Raw genomic sequence first — 15,853 nt, 5'->3', positions numbered from 1 at the left:
TGCTACAGCTTTGTAAACTGATAAATTTGCTTCAATACTCAGATTTCATTTGAATGGATTATTGATAGCTAAGAAAAGTGCAGCTATGTTAGCTTTTGTTGTAAAGGCAAGCCATATATGAAGTGTTCAGTATACTTTGCTCACAAGACATTCAGGAATAGGGGGGGCTTTGAAACTAGGCAGGTAAGATGGTTTCATTGTTCCATTTTTTATATGAAATATTCCCCCAATTTTCATGTATCACATAGTGGTGTTTATGCTGTGATAGAGGAAAATTCTCTGCAGGCTAAGCACATGTAAATCCTTCTGAAGTAGTCTAAGTGGACCTGCTTTCTGGGCTAGTATAGATGGGCTTGTGTGGTCCTTCATGTAACTGTGAGAATAATTTGTTGAATTCTTAAATATCTGGAGTTGGTTCTTTGCTATGCACTTACTGAATCTGTGTAGATAAACTTGTTTGTGCAAGTGACTTCTTTTTTCTTGAGTATATTTTAGCAGTTACAAAGATACAGGTACAAGTAAAATGTGTCTTTTCTAACCTAAATGATTCTATGATTCTGTGCAAAGTGCATGTGCTTGCATGTACTTCCTCTGTTAGGAAGAAGTAGTGAAAGATTGTTCTGTTAAATAGCTCCAAATCATGTTTCCATATAGATTTCAATGAAGCAGTTCCAGAAACAGAGAGACTGGACTCCAAAGCTCTGAAGACTCGAGCTCAGCTGTCAGTAAAGAACAAGAGGCAGAGGCCTTCCAGAACCAGGCTGTATGATAGCATCAGTTCAACTGATGGAGAGGACAGCCTTGAACGAAAGGTGAGAAGGACTCTAGCCCCTCTTTCAGGCTTCCTGTGGAATGCTAGATTGCCCCTGTAAGTCATCCTCTATCTATCCTTTCATTGTAGCACAGGCAGTATTTATTCTTCCGTGGCCAGTCTGCTGTGAATGTCCTTGAGTAATGTGCGAGTCCAGTCTCCTTTTGAGTCAGCACACCTGTTTTTTTGATTTTGTTGTGTTTTAACTGGAATTGTGGTCTTTTGGATTTACATGTGCTTTATAATTCAGAATGGGTCCTTTCATTTATGAAGGAGGTGAAAGGAGCTGGAATTGTGCATTTCTCTATTTGTTAATTTGTTTTGTCCTATTCTGATTTCTGTCTGAAAGCAAATACCAATAAACAACACTGTGTGTGGTATCAAAGGGTAATGCCATGAATTACTAGAGTGTTTCGTACAAACAGAAAGCTAAATAATGAATAAAAGAATTGCATGTTCAAAGTAAATCTTGCTCTGTTTGCTTACTAAGTGGTATAACCTGCTTTATAATCTCTTATACCAACAGCCATCACACAGTTACAGTAGTCCCATGCACATTTCAAAATCACCACTGCCCTTATGCATGAGAGCATCCTCACCAGCATCAGATTCTGGTGCTTCTTCCCTCTCCCCCGTGGCTAGCAGTGCAGCAATCTCACTTGACAACCTAACTGAAAACCAAGAAGAAGAACAGCACCACAAAGGCGGTGTCCTTTCCCCATATGCTTGGGGAGACACTCCACTTTCATCTCCTTCAAAATCTGGGCACAGCTCTGAAGCATCTCCTTTGCATCACCCAGCTGGCAGGAATATTTTACAGGATAAAGGTATTACTACTTTTTTTACAATAAATTGATGCATCATTTTGCTCACTTACACCTACTTAATGACCTTTTGTTGTGTAGTAGGACCTTAGTAACAAGAAGGTCATCATCTCATAACTTCTTTTGCCTACCTGGAAGTCAGAAAATTACAAATGACCTTATCTGATGGTATAAGAAAAGGACGAGTTTAAAATGGGATAGGGAACTGCTTACTTTCTTCTTCTTTTTTTATTTTTTTTTTGCTTTCTTGGAGCTCACTAAAAAAAAAAAAAAAAAAGAAAAGTTGCCTTTAAGAGAGTGTTGTATTGTGTTTTTAAAAAAAACCCAGTATTTGACCTTGGGACATCTCTGTGTTACAAAAATGCTTAACACAGTGTACTTACTCAAATAATGTGATTTTGGCACTGCTAGATGATTCTTTTGGAGGGTGTGGAAAGGAGTGTAAAGCAAGAACAACAGACTGTAGCTTTTAATTGCTGAGAGGCAGCACAATCTAGATTTAACATGAGGTTGGTGTCTGGACACTCTTCATTTACAGAAGAAAAAAGCAGCAGGTAATTTTTTGGGGAGATTGTCCTCATTGGTTTTAATTTAATTCAGATTCTTTAAATGCTAGCTGGATAAAACAGGATGCAATCATACATAGGTCAGGTAAAGTGGTAAACACCAGTTTATTATATGAATTAGCAATACGATATGTCACAGAATACTGAGCTCTCCTTTTCAGATACCTTTGGAAGTCAAAATTAGCATTTGACACAACTTCAGCATTCTTAGCCATGCAGCTTGCATTCTCAAACTGTCACATAAGCTAAAATACATGATAAAAACCATTTATAAGTGAGGGCTCCAGGAATAGGTCTAGATAGGTTCATTACAGACTTCGACTTACTTGAATTAACTGAAAAGAAAAATTTTTTGTTCTGTTTTTGTGAGTTAAATTGTTAATGACTTGAAGTTAAGTTCAATATTTGAGTTTTACAAGTAAAAATAAGGGTGTAAACGTAAGACTGTGACTTTCCAAACCCATACTTCAGCTTGACTTTGATTGGTTTATCAGGAAAGCCCTAAATCCTGCATTTCCAACTGATGTATGAAAAATACTGTGGTAAAAATTTAGTGGAAACTAGCCTTGTAGCATAAGGAATAGGGTATTACATTCCACCCACTGTGTCACTCTTTCCATTTTAGGTTTGAAAAATAATCTGTCTAAATATGGATGTCATGCTTTCCCTGCTGTGACCATTAAGTAAACAACCTGTGCTTTTGTGTGTATCCAGGCTCTGATGAGTAGTGCATTAGAATTAACCAGAGCAATTTAGTTTCAAATGGAAAAATTGCATTAATAAGTCCTAAAAAAAAGAAATATACTAAAGCAGTTGTTTGGCAACAAGTGCTGTAGCAATACTATTTTAATTGATTGTTAATTTGGCTGTTAAACTCATACAGCTCAGAAAATAAAAAGAGCCACTGTATTTGTTCTATGTGTTCAGGTGAGGGTTTTTTTAGAAATGGAAAGAGAGCACATTTGTGGACAAGTGTGTGTCCATTGGTTAATCTCTCATTAGCAAAAGTGAGCATTAGCAAGCTCACACTTTTCTTTTGTTCTTTTTCTTATGAGATCCCACAGTGTTGTGGGAGGGGCTGAAGTGGTGTGAGATCAGTTTCATTGCAAAATGATGAGGAATTTTGCTTATTTGGCTTTTACTTACAGCTTTTTCATGTGTATGTGATGAATTTGTTTTCTTCAATTCTACCTGCTTTGTGCAACAGCATCCTTTGATAAGGCTGTGAGGTGACCCCTGTGGGCAGTACTCACTGATGTGAGGCTGCCTGCAAAGGGTGTGTGACCTTGGGGAAGAAAGTTAAGTGTAGTCTCCTTTCACATCCATCAGCCACAGATTACTTACACACCAGCTTGAGGCTGGAAGTGATGGATTAAACAGCTTCTGTGTGATTTATTCTGAGGAATAGGCTTTCACTTTACATCTCTGAAGAACTACAAGGAGTTGGGGAAGGTGGACCCATCCAGGGTGGCTGAAGTCCCCTCCTGCCCTGATGGGGCACCTGCAGCTCTGGCTCGTGGTCACTGCCGTGTGCCAAGCACTGTGTACTTCCCTGCATGCAAGACCCTGTAGATTCAGATGTACTCTGCCATGAAGCTGGTTTTGGGACCTAGCCTGTCCATTTGCCACTGTATCCTATAGCCGGCACAAGTATTTTCCCCAGTAAGTCATCGTTATTCAGAGGGCCCTGGCTGGCCTAGGCAGTGTGGGAGGGGGAATATTGTGATACAAGACCCTGAATAGAAGATTGCCATACCAGGTAGCTGCTGCGTGTCCTTGCTGAGCTCTCCAGATTTTTTTTCTACTACAGCGGCAAAACCTCCATTTCACTGACTTTGGTTAACAAGTTTCTCAAAAAATCACACTGCCCCTTGGCCCCCAAGCCTGTGAATAGCTAGTGTGAAAATAAACTTTGCAAGTTTTTACTTGAAAGTGGCAATTTTGGCAGTGGTTAAATGAGAAGTGTGCATTAAAGGTGAAAGAGGAACCATAAGAGGAGACATAAGAGTACTGTGCATGTTGTAAGGTTGATGCAGAGCGTGTTTTGCCTGAAGTTCTCCTCAGCTTCCCTAGGGAATGAATTTCTTCTGAGGAGACTTCACCTTGCTTTTGTCATTCTTTGTATTACTTTTTTTTTGTTTGCTCTTCTGGTATGAGATTACTTGTCATTTGTTCTTGATTTTTTTTTTTTAACATAAGGACTTGTGTTGGTAGAAACAGTATGGCTTTTACAGTTGGGGGTATTGCAAGAGGCTTATTTTCCTGCTTTTCAAAAGATTTATGAACCAGTTGCACACTAAATTTTTTACTTGAATGAAAACTTGGGCGGATATTATCCTCAAAACAGCACACAAAATTCTATACACAGAGTTGACTGTCCTGTGGTAGTGCTGTGGTATTTTGGGTTAATTCTGAGGGCTTAATTTATATCAGCCACAGTAGGAGAAATCCACAAACCCAACAGTGCTCTCAGTTAAAAGTTACTCTATGTCTGAGGTCACATTGCAAAAGCCACCAAACCACAAGTGATATGAGTGAATGAGCTTCATTTGCTTCCTCTAGAGTATTTGGGAACAGTCCTTATGTTTTAAGAGTAACTGTGTCTGAATTTTTTAGCTACTATATGTTTTCTTTTGGCTTCCATATAGATTTCACAGGATGTTTTCCAGACTCAGATTCATTGTTTTGGCTTTATAGGTACTGCAGACTGTTTCCTCTTTAGGCTTTAACAGTGTTTGTAGAAGAGATAAAAAATTGATAGATGTCTCAGGGCAGATTTATTAACTAAGCTACTTTTAGTTCTTTCTTTCTTTGTTTTTTTGGTTTTTTTTTTTTTGTTGTTGTTGTTTTGGTTTGGTTTTTTTTTTGGTTGGGTGGATGGTTGTTTGTTTTTTTTAAATTCAGGGTGGTTAGATTTCAAGTTAAATGTTTAGTTTAACAAAGACGTTCAGGCTAAACAGATGAACTGTTTTGTAGCATGTCCATCATAAAGGGTACCCTTGGCTCCAGATTTAAAGAAAGCATTTCAGGAGTCGTTTTGGAAGTAAACACACATACAAAATGAATTCTGTAAAAAGAAACTCACAGCTACTCCTGAGTTTAAAAATGGATTCATTATAATGTTTACCTGTAAATCTCTTGTGTTGTTTATTACATATTCATTAAAACTCAACCAAAATTACCTTTCCATTTTCTTCAATTAAAAATAAGGTTTCTTCATATGTATTTTCAAATTCTGATTTTTCCTATTCCTGTTCATACCATCTTCCTAAAAATGAGAATTCCCCTATTTAAGTTGTGTACTCACACATATGTTTGTATGCATATCTAATGATGAAAAGATACACAAGGTGTTCTGGATGGAAAGTAGCATTTAAAATTAATAATGTACATTCTTCCATGTACAAATGTATCCTAGATGGTGCCACATGTGCTCAGGCAGCAAGAACAACTAGCCCTACTATAGGGCATACAGAAAGACTAAAGCGAAAACTTGCAGATCTTGGGTAAGCATTTTGTTATAAAAAATACTTCTTTTCTTCATAAAAAGGATTGAAAGTAAAATTTCAAAGATGTTTCCTGATGTTTTCTAATATTTTTGTAGGGCTCCCTTGAGAAGGAATTCAAACAAGGGCAAGAAGCGGAAAGAGAAAGAAGCTATTAGGGTGACCTATGGCAGTAGGTATGAGTGAAAATTGAGGATGCAAGAAATGATATACCAGAAACATTGAAAAAACCTAATCATCCTAGCAGATGGAACATTAACAGTCCCACTTACTTCCTAAATAAGTGTTAAGCTTTGAGATAACCTTCTGAGCTTACAAACCTAGATTCCTTGGCTAAGAAAAGACTAACATACGATCTAAAAATACTTGGAGGTTTATAATGTCATAGAATCATAGAATATCTCAAGGTGGAAATGACTCACAAGGATCATGATGTCCAACTCGATCACTACTGCTGTTGCATCCACTAATGGGATTTGCAGAAATAGATTTTCAGAGCAGGCTTACAAGATGCACACAGTCAGTTGATAAAACCCATGAACCAGAAACCTTGACACAATTCCACATATTTTTTTAAAAAACCCCCAGAGCGGGATTGGGCAGCAGCTGTTCACTGCAGCTTTGCAGCACCCACATTAGGAATGCTTTCAGGTTTTTTTTTAATGAAGATGAACATCAGAAGTTGAAAATAGATAGGAAAAATGCCGATTGCATGTCATGTCACCAACTTTCAGGCAAGGAATTTTGAATTCCCTGTGAGATCTGATAAGACCACATTGCCAGCATCTGGACTCTGAATAAATAAATGAATATTCAAAATGACAGGAGGCAATCTTCTCTGCAAAAGCTAGTGTAGATTTTTGCTGGAGGCCTCTCCTTATGTACTCATGAGTACATAAGTACAAAATCACAGCTACAGGCGTGATACCTGATTCCAGGTATGAAAGTCATTAATGTCAGGAGGGCTACGCAAACTCAATATGTTCCAAAAGTCTAGAAAGGACATAGCAACTCAAAAACTGCTCATAAAGCAATGCAAAAGAAAACCTACATGATAAAAGTGCTATTGGAAGAAAGCAATGCTTGAAAAGCTTGAATGCTACTCAGAAAATCATTGTGTTGGAAAACTAGTATGTAGCCATTTGTGGAGTTCTCCTGACAGTCTAATATATGGAGACCCAATGACAAGTATATTGTGTAGCTCCGTAAAATCAGAGAAGCAAAAGACATCTTAGCCTGCTGACTTGCTCTCTCAGGCACACTGTACCAAAGTGCAGTGTTCTGTCTCAGCGTACGTTTGTACATTTACATCCTGCAAATACCTGGCGGGATCTTTGGTGATCTTAGGCAGCAGTCGTCACCTCTGTGCTGTTGTCTGAAAACCTGTTGCATTGTGTCTGCTTGCAGTGTTACCTGGAGTTAGTGATACCCACTGCTGGGTTTCCTTAGTGACAGGAGGAGATTTGTTAAAGCCAAATCTACACTTCTGTGTGGCTGTGAGGCAGCTAGTGCCCTTAGCAGGGTATTAGACATCATGTAGCATTTACATACCAAGGCACAGGGCAGGGGAAATGAATGTATACTTGTTTGTAAGAACTTGATATGTCCCTTATACCAACACACTTTGTTACAGATGTTTGTGAGATCCCATAGGTATCTTCCTTAGAGACATCAGATCTCAGCAGAGAGAGATCAGTTGCTTATTAGACCATTTGATATATCAGTTATTATGCTTAATATTTCTTTATTACAGTTCAATATTTCAGTGTTACAGTTGCTGAAAGTAAAGTTTCATACTGCTTTCAAAGTTGAAATTCATGAACATTTGTAAGTCTCACTGTGCGTCTGTGAACTGAAAGTTTATTATTTCAGTATAACTATTTAAACAGCCATTGTCACTTCTTTTGTTACTAACTCCAAAGAATTTGCCTCAGAAGAAATGTGAGGATGTTTTCTCTACAAGTCCAAAGCTGTATAAGCTCTGAAAGAAGGAACATGATAAAAAGACAGCATCCTGTTATAATCATATCAGTTACAGCAACTGATTGGTGTAGAATTATTCACACTTTTAGATGAATGTTGCATGCTTGTTTGCCATTGCCAGAAAGTAGCACTCAGGATGTGTACATAAAATCCTGAATTATTTCCTAAATCTACTGCTAATATTAGAGATACAAAAAATTCCCCATTTAAATAAGAAGCATATATTTCCCTACTTGAAGCTAGGTGGTTTGGGGAACATAATTTTTTTTTCTTTCTACTTTCAAGCAAGATTAGAGGATGAGGGAGAAGTATAGGTCTGGGTCAGATATATCTTTCTTTATGTAGTGAAATGGAAGTAGAATTCTCCTTCTGCTTTCATAGATAGGAGTCCTTTGACAACCTCACTTTCATCCATGCAGAAAAGAAGCTTCACAATATACAAAGATCTAGTGATTATGTTAATTATGATTTAGAAGCTGTCCAGAAGCTTGAAGTTGAGGGAGATTTACATGCGTGGCTTTTACATATGGGTGCTAAGAGCAGTGAGATTTTAGTGCTCTGAAGCAGTAATGTATATGTTGATGTAATTAATATGATTCTATGACATATGCATAAGTTTTTTGAGGCAGACACTTTGCATAGTTATTTTTAATTTACATTCTATAATACTGACTTGATATACTTGACGAATAGTTTAGGTGTTTTAGTTTATAACTGTTACTTTTACCTTGATCAGTGCAATCTTTGTTACTACAAAGAGAGAAGCTGATAAAGTCCCATAACCGTTTCTTTAATTTTTCTATAATATTTTTAATATTTATTAAATTTAAAAGCAAGATAATAGTACTTCATCGATATTTAGCTGTTGTAACAAAGACACATCTCCATAGATGGATACAGATGCATTTAATTCATTATGCCTGTGCTTGAAATCCAAGGCAAATCTTCTCTGGGAACCAGAGCCCGTTTGGGTCAGTGCTGAGTCTAATTATTTAATCATGCTGAGATACCACTGTGGCTCAGAAATGCACCAACACAACATGTGGCTTCTTGATGGAGCTGGTTCTCATCCGAACAGTGGGAGTTACAGGCATTTTCAGCTGGCATCTGTCTCCATTTGCTGGATATATGTTGTCTAAGAGAGCTTGATGTAGAAAAAGAATCAAAAGAACACAGTTTCTTTTTCTTCTGAGAGAGGGATTTCAGGCATGCCCCTACCAGCTGCATGCCACTCAGTTCTTTAGTCAGTTACAGGGAATGTCACTCTTTCCACAATTAACTGCCTCTAGCATTTTGTTTTCTCTTCTTGTATAGTCTAACACATATTCCTACTCCTTTCTCCTAAACAGGACTGTCAGAGAGATGCTGCAGAAATCATCAAACACAAAATCTTTAGCAGAGCGATCCTCCTCTCTCCCACACTGTGTACCAGTCACATGGTATGGAGAGAGTGGCAAGGGATCCAATTCTTCTAGCAACCTGCCATCACCTACCAGCTCAACTGAACCCTCCTCTGAAAATTTAAGTCCAGCTAAAAAAGGGTCAAAGGTAGAAAATAAAAACTACCTTATTCCCACTGTGTTGAGTAGCATAATTGGCTTTGTGTTTCTGGAAAAAAGAACAGGCCAATATGTGACTACTACAATAAACAGTGCATGGTGTTCATTGTACGGTAACAGCCCATCCAAACAGAACATCTCTGTCACTGTACCATTCCACATTCTACCTTTTTACTCTATCTTAATGTACATTATTTCAGTAAACTAACTGTGATGTGCTGTACCGTAACAAAAGCAAATGGTGCCAGTGGAAATTAGCATTTGGATCCACTGAACAAATGCTAGATTTGTGTGTTCAGTTGTAGATATTTTCTTCATTCTTCAGAACTGGTAGTGGGAATACGTACCTGTGTTCAAATGAGATGTTTGCAAGTGAAGAAATGCTGTTTGCCGTCAGTCATCTGCCTTTTCTCCCCGAATAATGAAATCTGTTTGTCATGCATGCTTGCTGTTGGATTTAATTCTCTGTATGAAGATGCTTGAACTGTAAATATGAACTATTGTAATTAATACATCTGTGTGATTCCTTTCTATGTGCATGAATGTTTCAGCATGATAACTCCTTAAATAATCCTCCGTTATTGCAATATATTTAGCATTTCATGTTTATTTTCACTTCTGGAAAATATTTCTCTGCCTGTATCTTCTTATGATTTTTAGCAGTTAATTTTTTATATTAGTCTGGTAAAAAGAAACAGATACGGTTTTCAACTTTATGTACAGGACTATGAATCAGAAATCTAATTTCTCTGTCTTCTACAACCAAATGCATGTTCATAATAGCAGTTTCCACAGGCATTTCTTACTCTTTTGATGCCAAAAACTGGTGATACCTTACTTCTGCTGTGCACTAAACTATGCAAGGTCATAGCTGTTCTTGTGTTACCTGGCAGGAGAGCTACACGAGGCTTACCCCAATCAAAATCAGATTAATAGAGAAGACAACCAATGAAATCTCTGAAGATTAAAGAGAAATTAATCAGTTGCATCTTTCTTTTGGAAACAAAAATATTTATTGGAGCTGTAAATCCTTTTTGTGTCTTTAAACAAACATTGTATAAAAATGATTTTCAAACAGGGAAAAAAGCGCACCCTTTTAGATAGTATTAGGTTGAGGCTTTAGGGGGTTGTCCTGCTATCATAATTATTAGCAGGCCTTGGCTATTTTGTGGTTTTCCTATAGAAAATTAAATTTTAAAGGCTTAAATTTATTGTAAGCTGAAGCTTGCACAAAATAGAGGTGAAAGAAAAACCAGAGTACTTAAAAAAGAAAAACACGTTCTTCACACAACAGGCAGTAGAGCTGTTGAACTCCTGGCCTAAGAATGCTGTGTGGGCTAAGGAAGCAGCTAAGGAAGCTGCTGAGATTTGCTTCTCCCCTATAAAGAACTGGGAAAAACAGAACAGGAATTCTAAATGTAGGTGAGAGAAAACCGGTCACAAAAACATTCTTATGTTCTCTCTAAAGTCTGCAGGCTCTTAAATTAAGAGTGCCTGTACTGCTATTAAGGCTTTCAAAGCACAGCATACCAATATTAAGTTAGATTTCCAGCAAAACTTAAGAGGATCAACACTTGATATTTTTTGGAAGACTTTGTGTTTTCAGGAAAGATAGTTCAAATATCTTGGGGAGTCAGATAAAAGGATAGCCTTTTTAGTGTTGTTTTTATCGTTTCACTTTTTAAAGTGAACATCAAAAATGAATTTAATACTCATTTAGATGTTAGAGTAGAGATTAGAGGTCTCTGTATTGTCAAGTGTATTTTCAACTTAAATGGAATATCATGGTGTCCTTAATTTTTTATATATTTTGGTTTCCTTGTTGTTCTCCCTCTAACATGAAATACTTGTTTATTTTTGTCTTATTCTAATGGTAATTCTGTTGTATTCTTGAAAAATATGTGCCTGCTTTTGCTATCATTTGCTGTAAGGTGTGATGTCTCTCATTGCTTTGGTAAGAAAAAAGAGGGTTTGTTTTATGGTTTTTAGTTCAGTAAATAACATTAAATATCCAAAGATCTCTTTTACTTTCAGTTTTTTTCTAAAGGCACAGACAAAGAGGGAGGATCCTTTTACTTTTTTGGGAGAGTATTTGGGACTCAGAAATGGATTCACAAGATATTCTCCTTGCTCTTTCAATAGAAATTTTCACTTCTCTCTGTTCATTAATCTTCTGTCCTATTCTTTGTGCTACTGCCTGTGCTACTCTTCTCCTAAATATTTGGAGGACAGTAAATGCTAGTGATTAACCTGCAGAAGCAGTAATTTAGCTCCAGGATGAGAGCCAGCATCTTAAGAGTCTGGAAATGGCTTTAAGACATCTTTGTTATTCATTGAGGCATTAAGCTGGTAAAAGTGTCTCTTGAAGTACACAGTGGTAAAAATACTGTGTATTCTATAAATATTATAATACAAAAAATTAGGCTTCCTCATGTGCATTTTAATTGGTTTGGTAAATGATTGAAATCACTCCTGAGCTATGCCAACCAGGAAGACAAAAAGCAAATTTCCCTTTTGAATGCACATATGCAATCATTTGTTCATTCTCACTCCTCTTTTTGTCCACAGAATTTCACGTTCAACGATGATTTCAGTCCCAGCAGCACCAGTTCAGCTGATTTGAGTGGTTTAGGAGCAGAACCTAAAACCCCAGGCTTCTCACACTCCTTAGCATTGTCGTCAGATGAGGTATGCTGATGAAATTGTTTGATTTGGGAAATAGTTATTTTCTTTCTCCAATGTCATCTTGCTTGATTACTTGAATAATAAGGGAATTTTTTAGGCAATAGAATTGGAGAAGAAAATTAATCTTGGTTTCTAGATTAAGATTTTCCTTGTTCATATAATAATGACTTTAAATAAATACGCTGTGGTATTATCGTAGGGAAGTGGAATGCAGTTGGTTTCCTAAGAGATGCTATATCTTCAGATACTGTATCCTCACACATTTTAATAAATTTTCCCTACATTCTAAATATATACATGTGAACCCATAGGTATATATGTGTAAATACACTAAATTAGGCATAACTGAGACAATTTGATATACCAAACCTACGCTATAGTTTGGTAAATATAGTTGAGACATAAGGTGAATTAACCCACACTAATTTTTACCCTGATAAAATGACCTGTATATACAGTAATTGTGTGTTACTGTACCTGAATGTATGTCTATTGATTATAATGTGTGTATTAATCCACTTTGCATTCTTTGTGCTTGCTTTGCACACTGCATTTGAATTCAGTTTCTTCAAACTAGAGTTTTTAAACAATGATAAAGTAAAAAGGCATTCTTAACCCTATAAATTGGTGAGATAATTGAGTTGAATATAAAGTATTGAAAATATTCTTCTTACAATACTAGTTTTGTGACTTAGTTGTCAGTGAGGTTGCACAATTTGACAGTAGCTGACAGCAAATCCTGTGGACTCAGGAAACCTGTGCATTTGTTCTTTTACTAATACTCCATACTTCACATTTTTCATGTGAGATTTGAGCCAGATTTGTTTTCCCAGACATGAGGAACTTGAAGTATCTTTTTTTTTTTCTGTATGATAGTTAGATTTTTCTATTACTGCTTGCATGATTTACTTGGTTTTAAGAATGAGGGCTGTTCTGCACAACCCCGTTTGCCAAACTGCAAATCTGCAAACCTAACTGTTCTTTGAACATTCCTTACTGCAGGTGATTAAGGGCAGTAATTCATAACAAAAGGAGACTGCAGACAGGCCTGTATATCCTGTGAATTGCTTAAAACAACAAAGTCATCATTTGCACTTTATTTACTGTTAGTACTATCTTAATAATATATCTAATTATCTTACCATGTTTAATACAACCTATATTATGTATTTGATTGTGACAATGCCCTGTTCCGAGTGGTATTGAATTAAAAGCTTGAAAATGCTTTCGTTTTGCATGTTCTACTCTCTACTTTATCACTTCTAAAATATCAAGCCTGAATGGGTCTATAAAAATGAATGTGTTTTCTCCATCCTCTGCTGTGTGCCAAATTGCTACCTCCAAATGAGGCAGTGTGTTCAGCAAGAGCTGCAGTGGAAACCACCCCAGCCACCCTGGCCAGGAGTTAGGCCAGTGCTGCTCTTCAGCCTCTCATAGTGTATTGCTGCAAGCACTGCTTTGCTCTGGCTCCTCCAGGGTGGGGAGGGAATCCAGTTCTTGCAGGCAGTTCTCTTCTAATTAAGGAGCTTTTACTCTTGGAAATGGAGTCATCAGGGAGATTCCCACCAGTTCTAGAGTGTTGAGATAAGGAGCTCCAAAGGTGTTTCATTGACATAATGTCAGGTTTAGCTGCCAAATCTTGTGTGTGCTGAGCTTTCAACATAACATGTTTGCTTCTGGAAATAGTTTTTTAAAAGAAATCTTTGTGGTTTTGAGTAGCCATATCTGTTTGCAAATCTTGGTGCTGCCCTTACCTGAACTTTTACATGCTGTTCCATGTTTGGTATTGTGTTTCTATAATGCTTTTCTTTCCCATTTCTTTGTTGCTCCCTCACTCAGAGCCTGGATATGATTGATGATGAGGTGAGATACTAGTGTGCTGTTGTTGTGAATCTCGTGACCATCGCGTGGCAATGTATCGTCTCTTTTGCAGAGTCACATTTCTTGTTTTACGGTGTTGTGTGGTGAACCCCCTTGTTGGAGCCGAACATGCAGGTGTCACTGCCTCCTCTTTCCTTGTCTTGAGTTCCCCTCTCCTTTTTGCTAAGAGTTTTCAAGGCCGCAGCAAACTGCAGTTTTTGCAGTATGCTGGGAGGCAGGAGAGTCAGTGTCAAAGCAAATCTACAAGGCCAAGCATCAGCTGCACTGTGCTCCTGCTGGCAACAGGAGAAGGAAAAGATAGTGCTTAAACCATCTTTTCCCCAGCCCTGAGAACTGGACAGCCAGAAGCTGAGAGAGCTCCCAGCATCATCTAACCCAGTGTAAAAGCTGCTATAACAGCAGACAGCTGCTGCAGCCTGTAGCAGCTGCTTTGCTGACCACAGCCAGGACAGAGTAGCTTTTGTTTCAGCCCCACTGGCATACCCCTGGGTGGAATAAAATGGCAGAGCAGGGACATGGGGCTACTCCGGCAGCTGACATCCCACCTGCCCTTTGTGGTGCAGTTTGTGCTGTCATCTGCAGCAGTGATGAGAGCAAGGCCAGGGCTGTGGGATCACTGAGTGTTCCATACTGCTCCTCTGTGTCATTGCATGAATCTTCCATAGATACTACCAGTCTCACTGGCTGTTTGATGTCATCACTTTCAACTTTGCAGTGGTTTTCTGAGGGTTTCTTTTTCCCCTCAAATTTCTTGTTTTATAGCTTAAACAAATCATAAATATCTGTGAATGAGCCAAGGAGGTGGAATGCACAATTTGTTGCATCCTTTAGAAACCTTCTAATTTGAAGGATAAAAATCTTGTGGGAGAATCAAGCATACCTGGTTTGAATTGTGCCACCTGGCCCTTTCAATCCCTGTTTGAGTTAAAAGGAATGCCAGTTCCTTTTTCTTCTGTGGTTCTATAGATAAAAGTTTTTTTGGGTACCTTGTACTTGTTCTTGGGTGTCTAGTTAGATAGACATGTAATATAGCAGTGTGAAATTGTTATTATTGTAGTGTAAAGATTGTAGTGTACCTCTTGGACAATACAAGAGGTACTGTACAGATACTTCTGCGGCTGGTGGTTTGTGCAGGAAGATGTTGTTACTCATCTATGTTACTTTTTCAATAATAATGTAGCATGTTTTTGCCACAGATCCTTGACGATGGACAATCACCTAAGCACAGTCATTGTCAGAGTCGTGCTGTTCATGAGTGGAGTGTGCAGCAGGTTTCCCACTGGTTAATGAGCCTGAACCTTGAACAGTATGTTGCCGAATTCAGTGCCCAAAACATTAACGGGGAGCATCTCCTTCAGCTGGATGGGAGTAAGCTCAAGGTAATTAACTGACTGGGCTTCAAGAGTAACTATAGTATTTTTTGTCATTTACATAATCTTAAAGGCAATAAGAATTCATTCAGAAAGCAGTAAATCCCTGCATGTGGAGTGGTGGTAGACTAGAATAATAACACAGAGTATAAAGCCACAGTAACACTTCAAGACATTCTCATGTGCACTTGGATTCAGAAGCTTCAGAAATAGAGGGCAATTGCTTTGTGAAAGTTCTTGGTGTATATAATATACCCGTATTTGCATGTGTAAATCATATAGCAGCATGTGTAAATCATTTAGCAGCATGTGTAAGTGGTATTTGCATGCATATATTTCTTATCCTGCTCTGTTCTGTGAAAGGATGATTCAGAGAAGACAGTGGACAGAAATGTATCAGAACTAGCAACAGAATAATGGATTAGTGGGATACTGGAAGCATAAGCTGATACCAGTTGTACTATATTAGAACTAAATATAGTTTTGATGTAAAAAGTATGTATTGTTTCTTGTAGTGAAAATACAAACCTACTTCTGCCAAAAATAATTACAGGAGGGAGTTGTGGGAAGCTCAGCAGATCTGAAAGTCCAAGTTTGGTGTTTCCTTTCTGCATTTTTTTGATGGCACTTCACTAACTAGGGGTTTTAGAAGAGTGCAAGTGAACTTT

The 15,853-nt window shown here is 37.7% G+C and overlaps 1 protein-coding gene across 6 annotated transcripts in view; it reads left to right on the top strand.

Moving 5' to 3' along the window:
• PPP1R9A (protein phosphatase 1 regulatory subunit 9A) overlaps positions 1–15,853 on the top strand; it is a 136,722-nt gene that overhangs the window by 114,957 nt on the left and 5,912 nt on the right. For 2 of the 6 annotated variants that reach the window (XM_032676694.1, XM_032676690.1), the window contains exons 12-19: positions 655–812; positions 1,338–1,638; positions 5,620–5,707; positions 5,806–5,883; positions 9,040–9,238; positions 11,818–11,937; positions 13,774–13,797; positions 15,012–15,194. In XM_032676694.1, coding sequence (XP_032532585.1) covers positions 655–812; positions 1,338–1,638; positions 5,620–5,707; positions 5,806–5,883; positions 9,040–9,238; positions 11,818–11,937; positions 13,774–13,797; positions 15,012–15,194 — 1,151 coding nt within the window. The other 4 variants (XM_032676699.1, XM_032676702.1, XM_032676705.1 and 1 more) reach the window with 4 other exon arrangements.

Source organism: Chiroxiphia lanceolata, chromosome 1, assembly GCF_009829145.1.
Source record: "Chiroxiphia lanceolata isolate bChiLan1 chromosome 1, bChiLan1.pri, whole genome shotgun sequence".
Classification (NCBI taxonomy): Eukaryota; Metazoa; Chordata; class Aves; order Passeriformes; family Pipridae; genus Chiroxiphia; species Chiroxiphia lanceolata.
The sequence above is the reverse complement of the archived record's forward strand: the minus strand, read 5'-3'. Positions and strand labels throughout refer to the sequence as shown.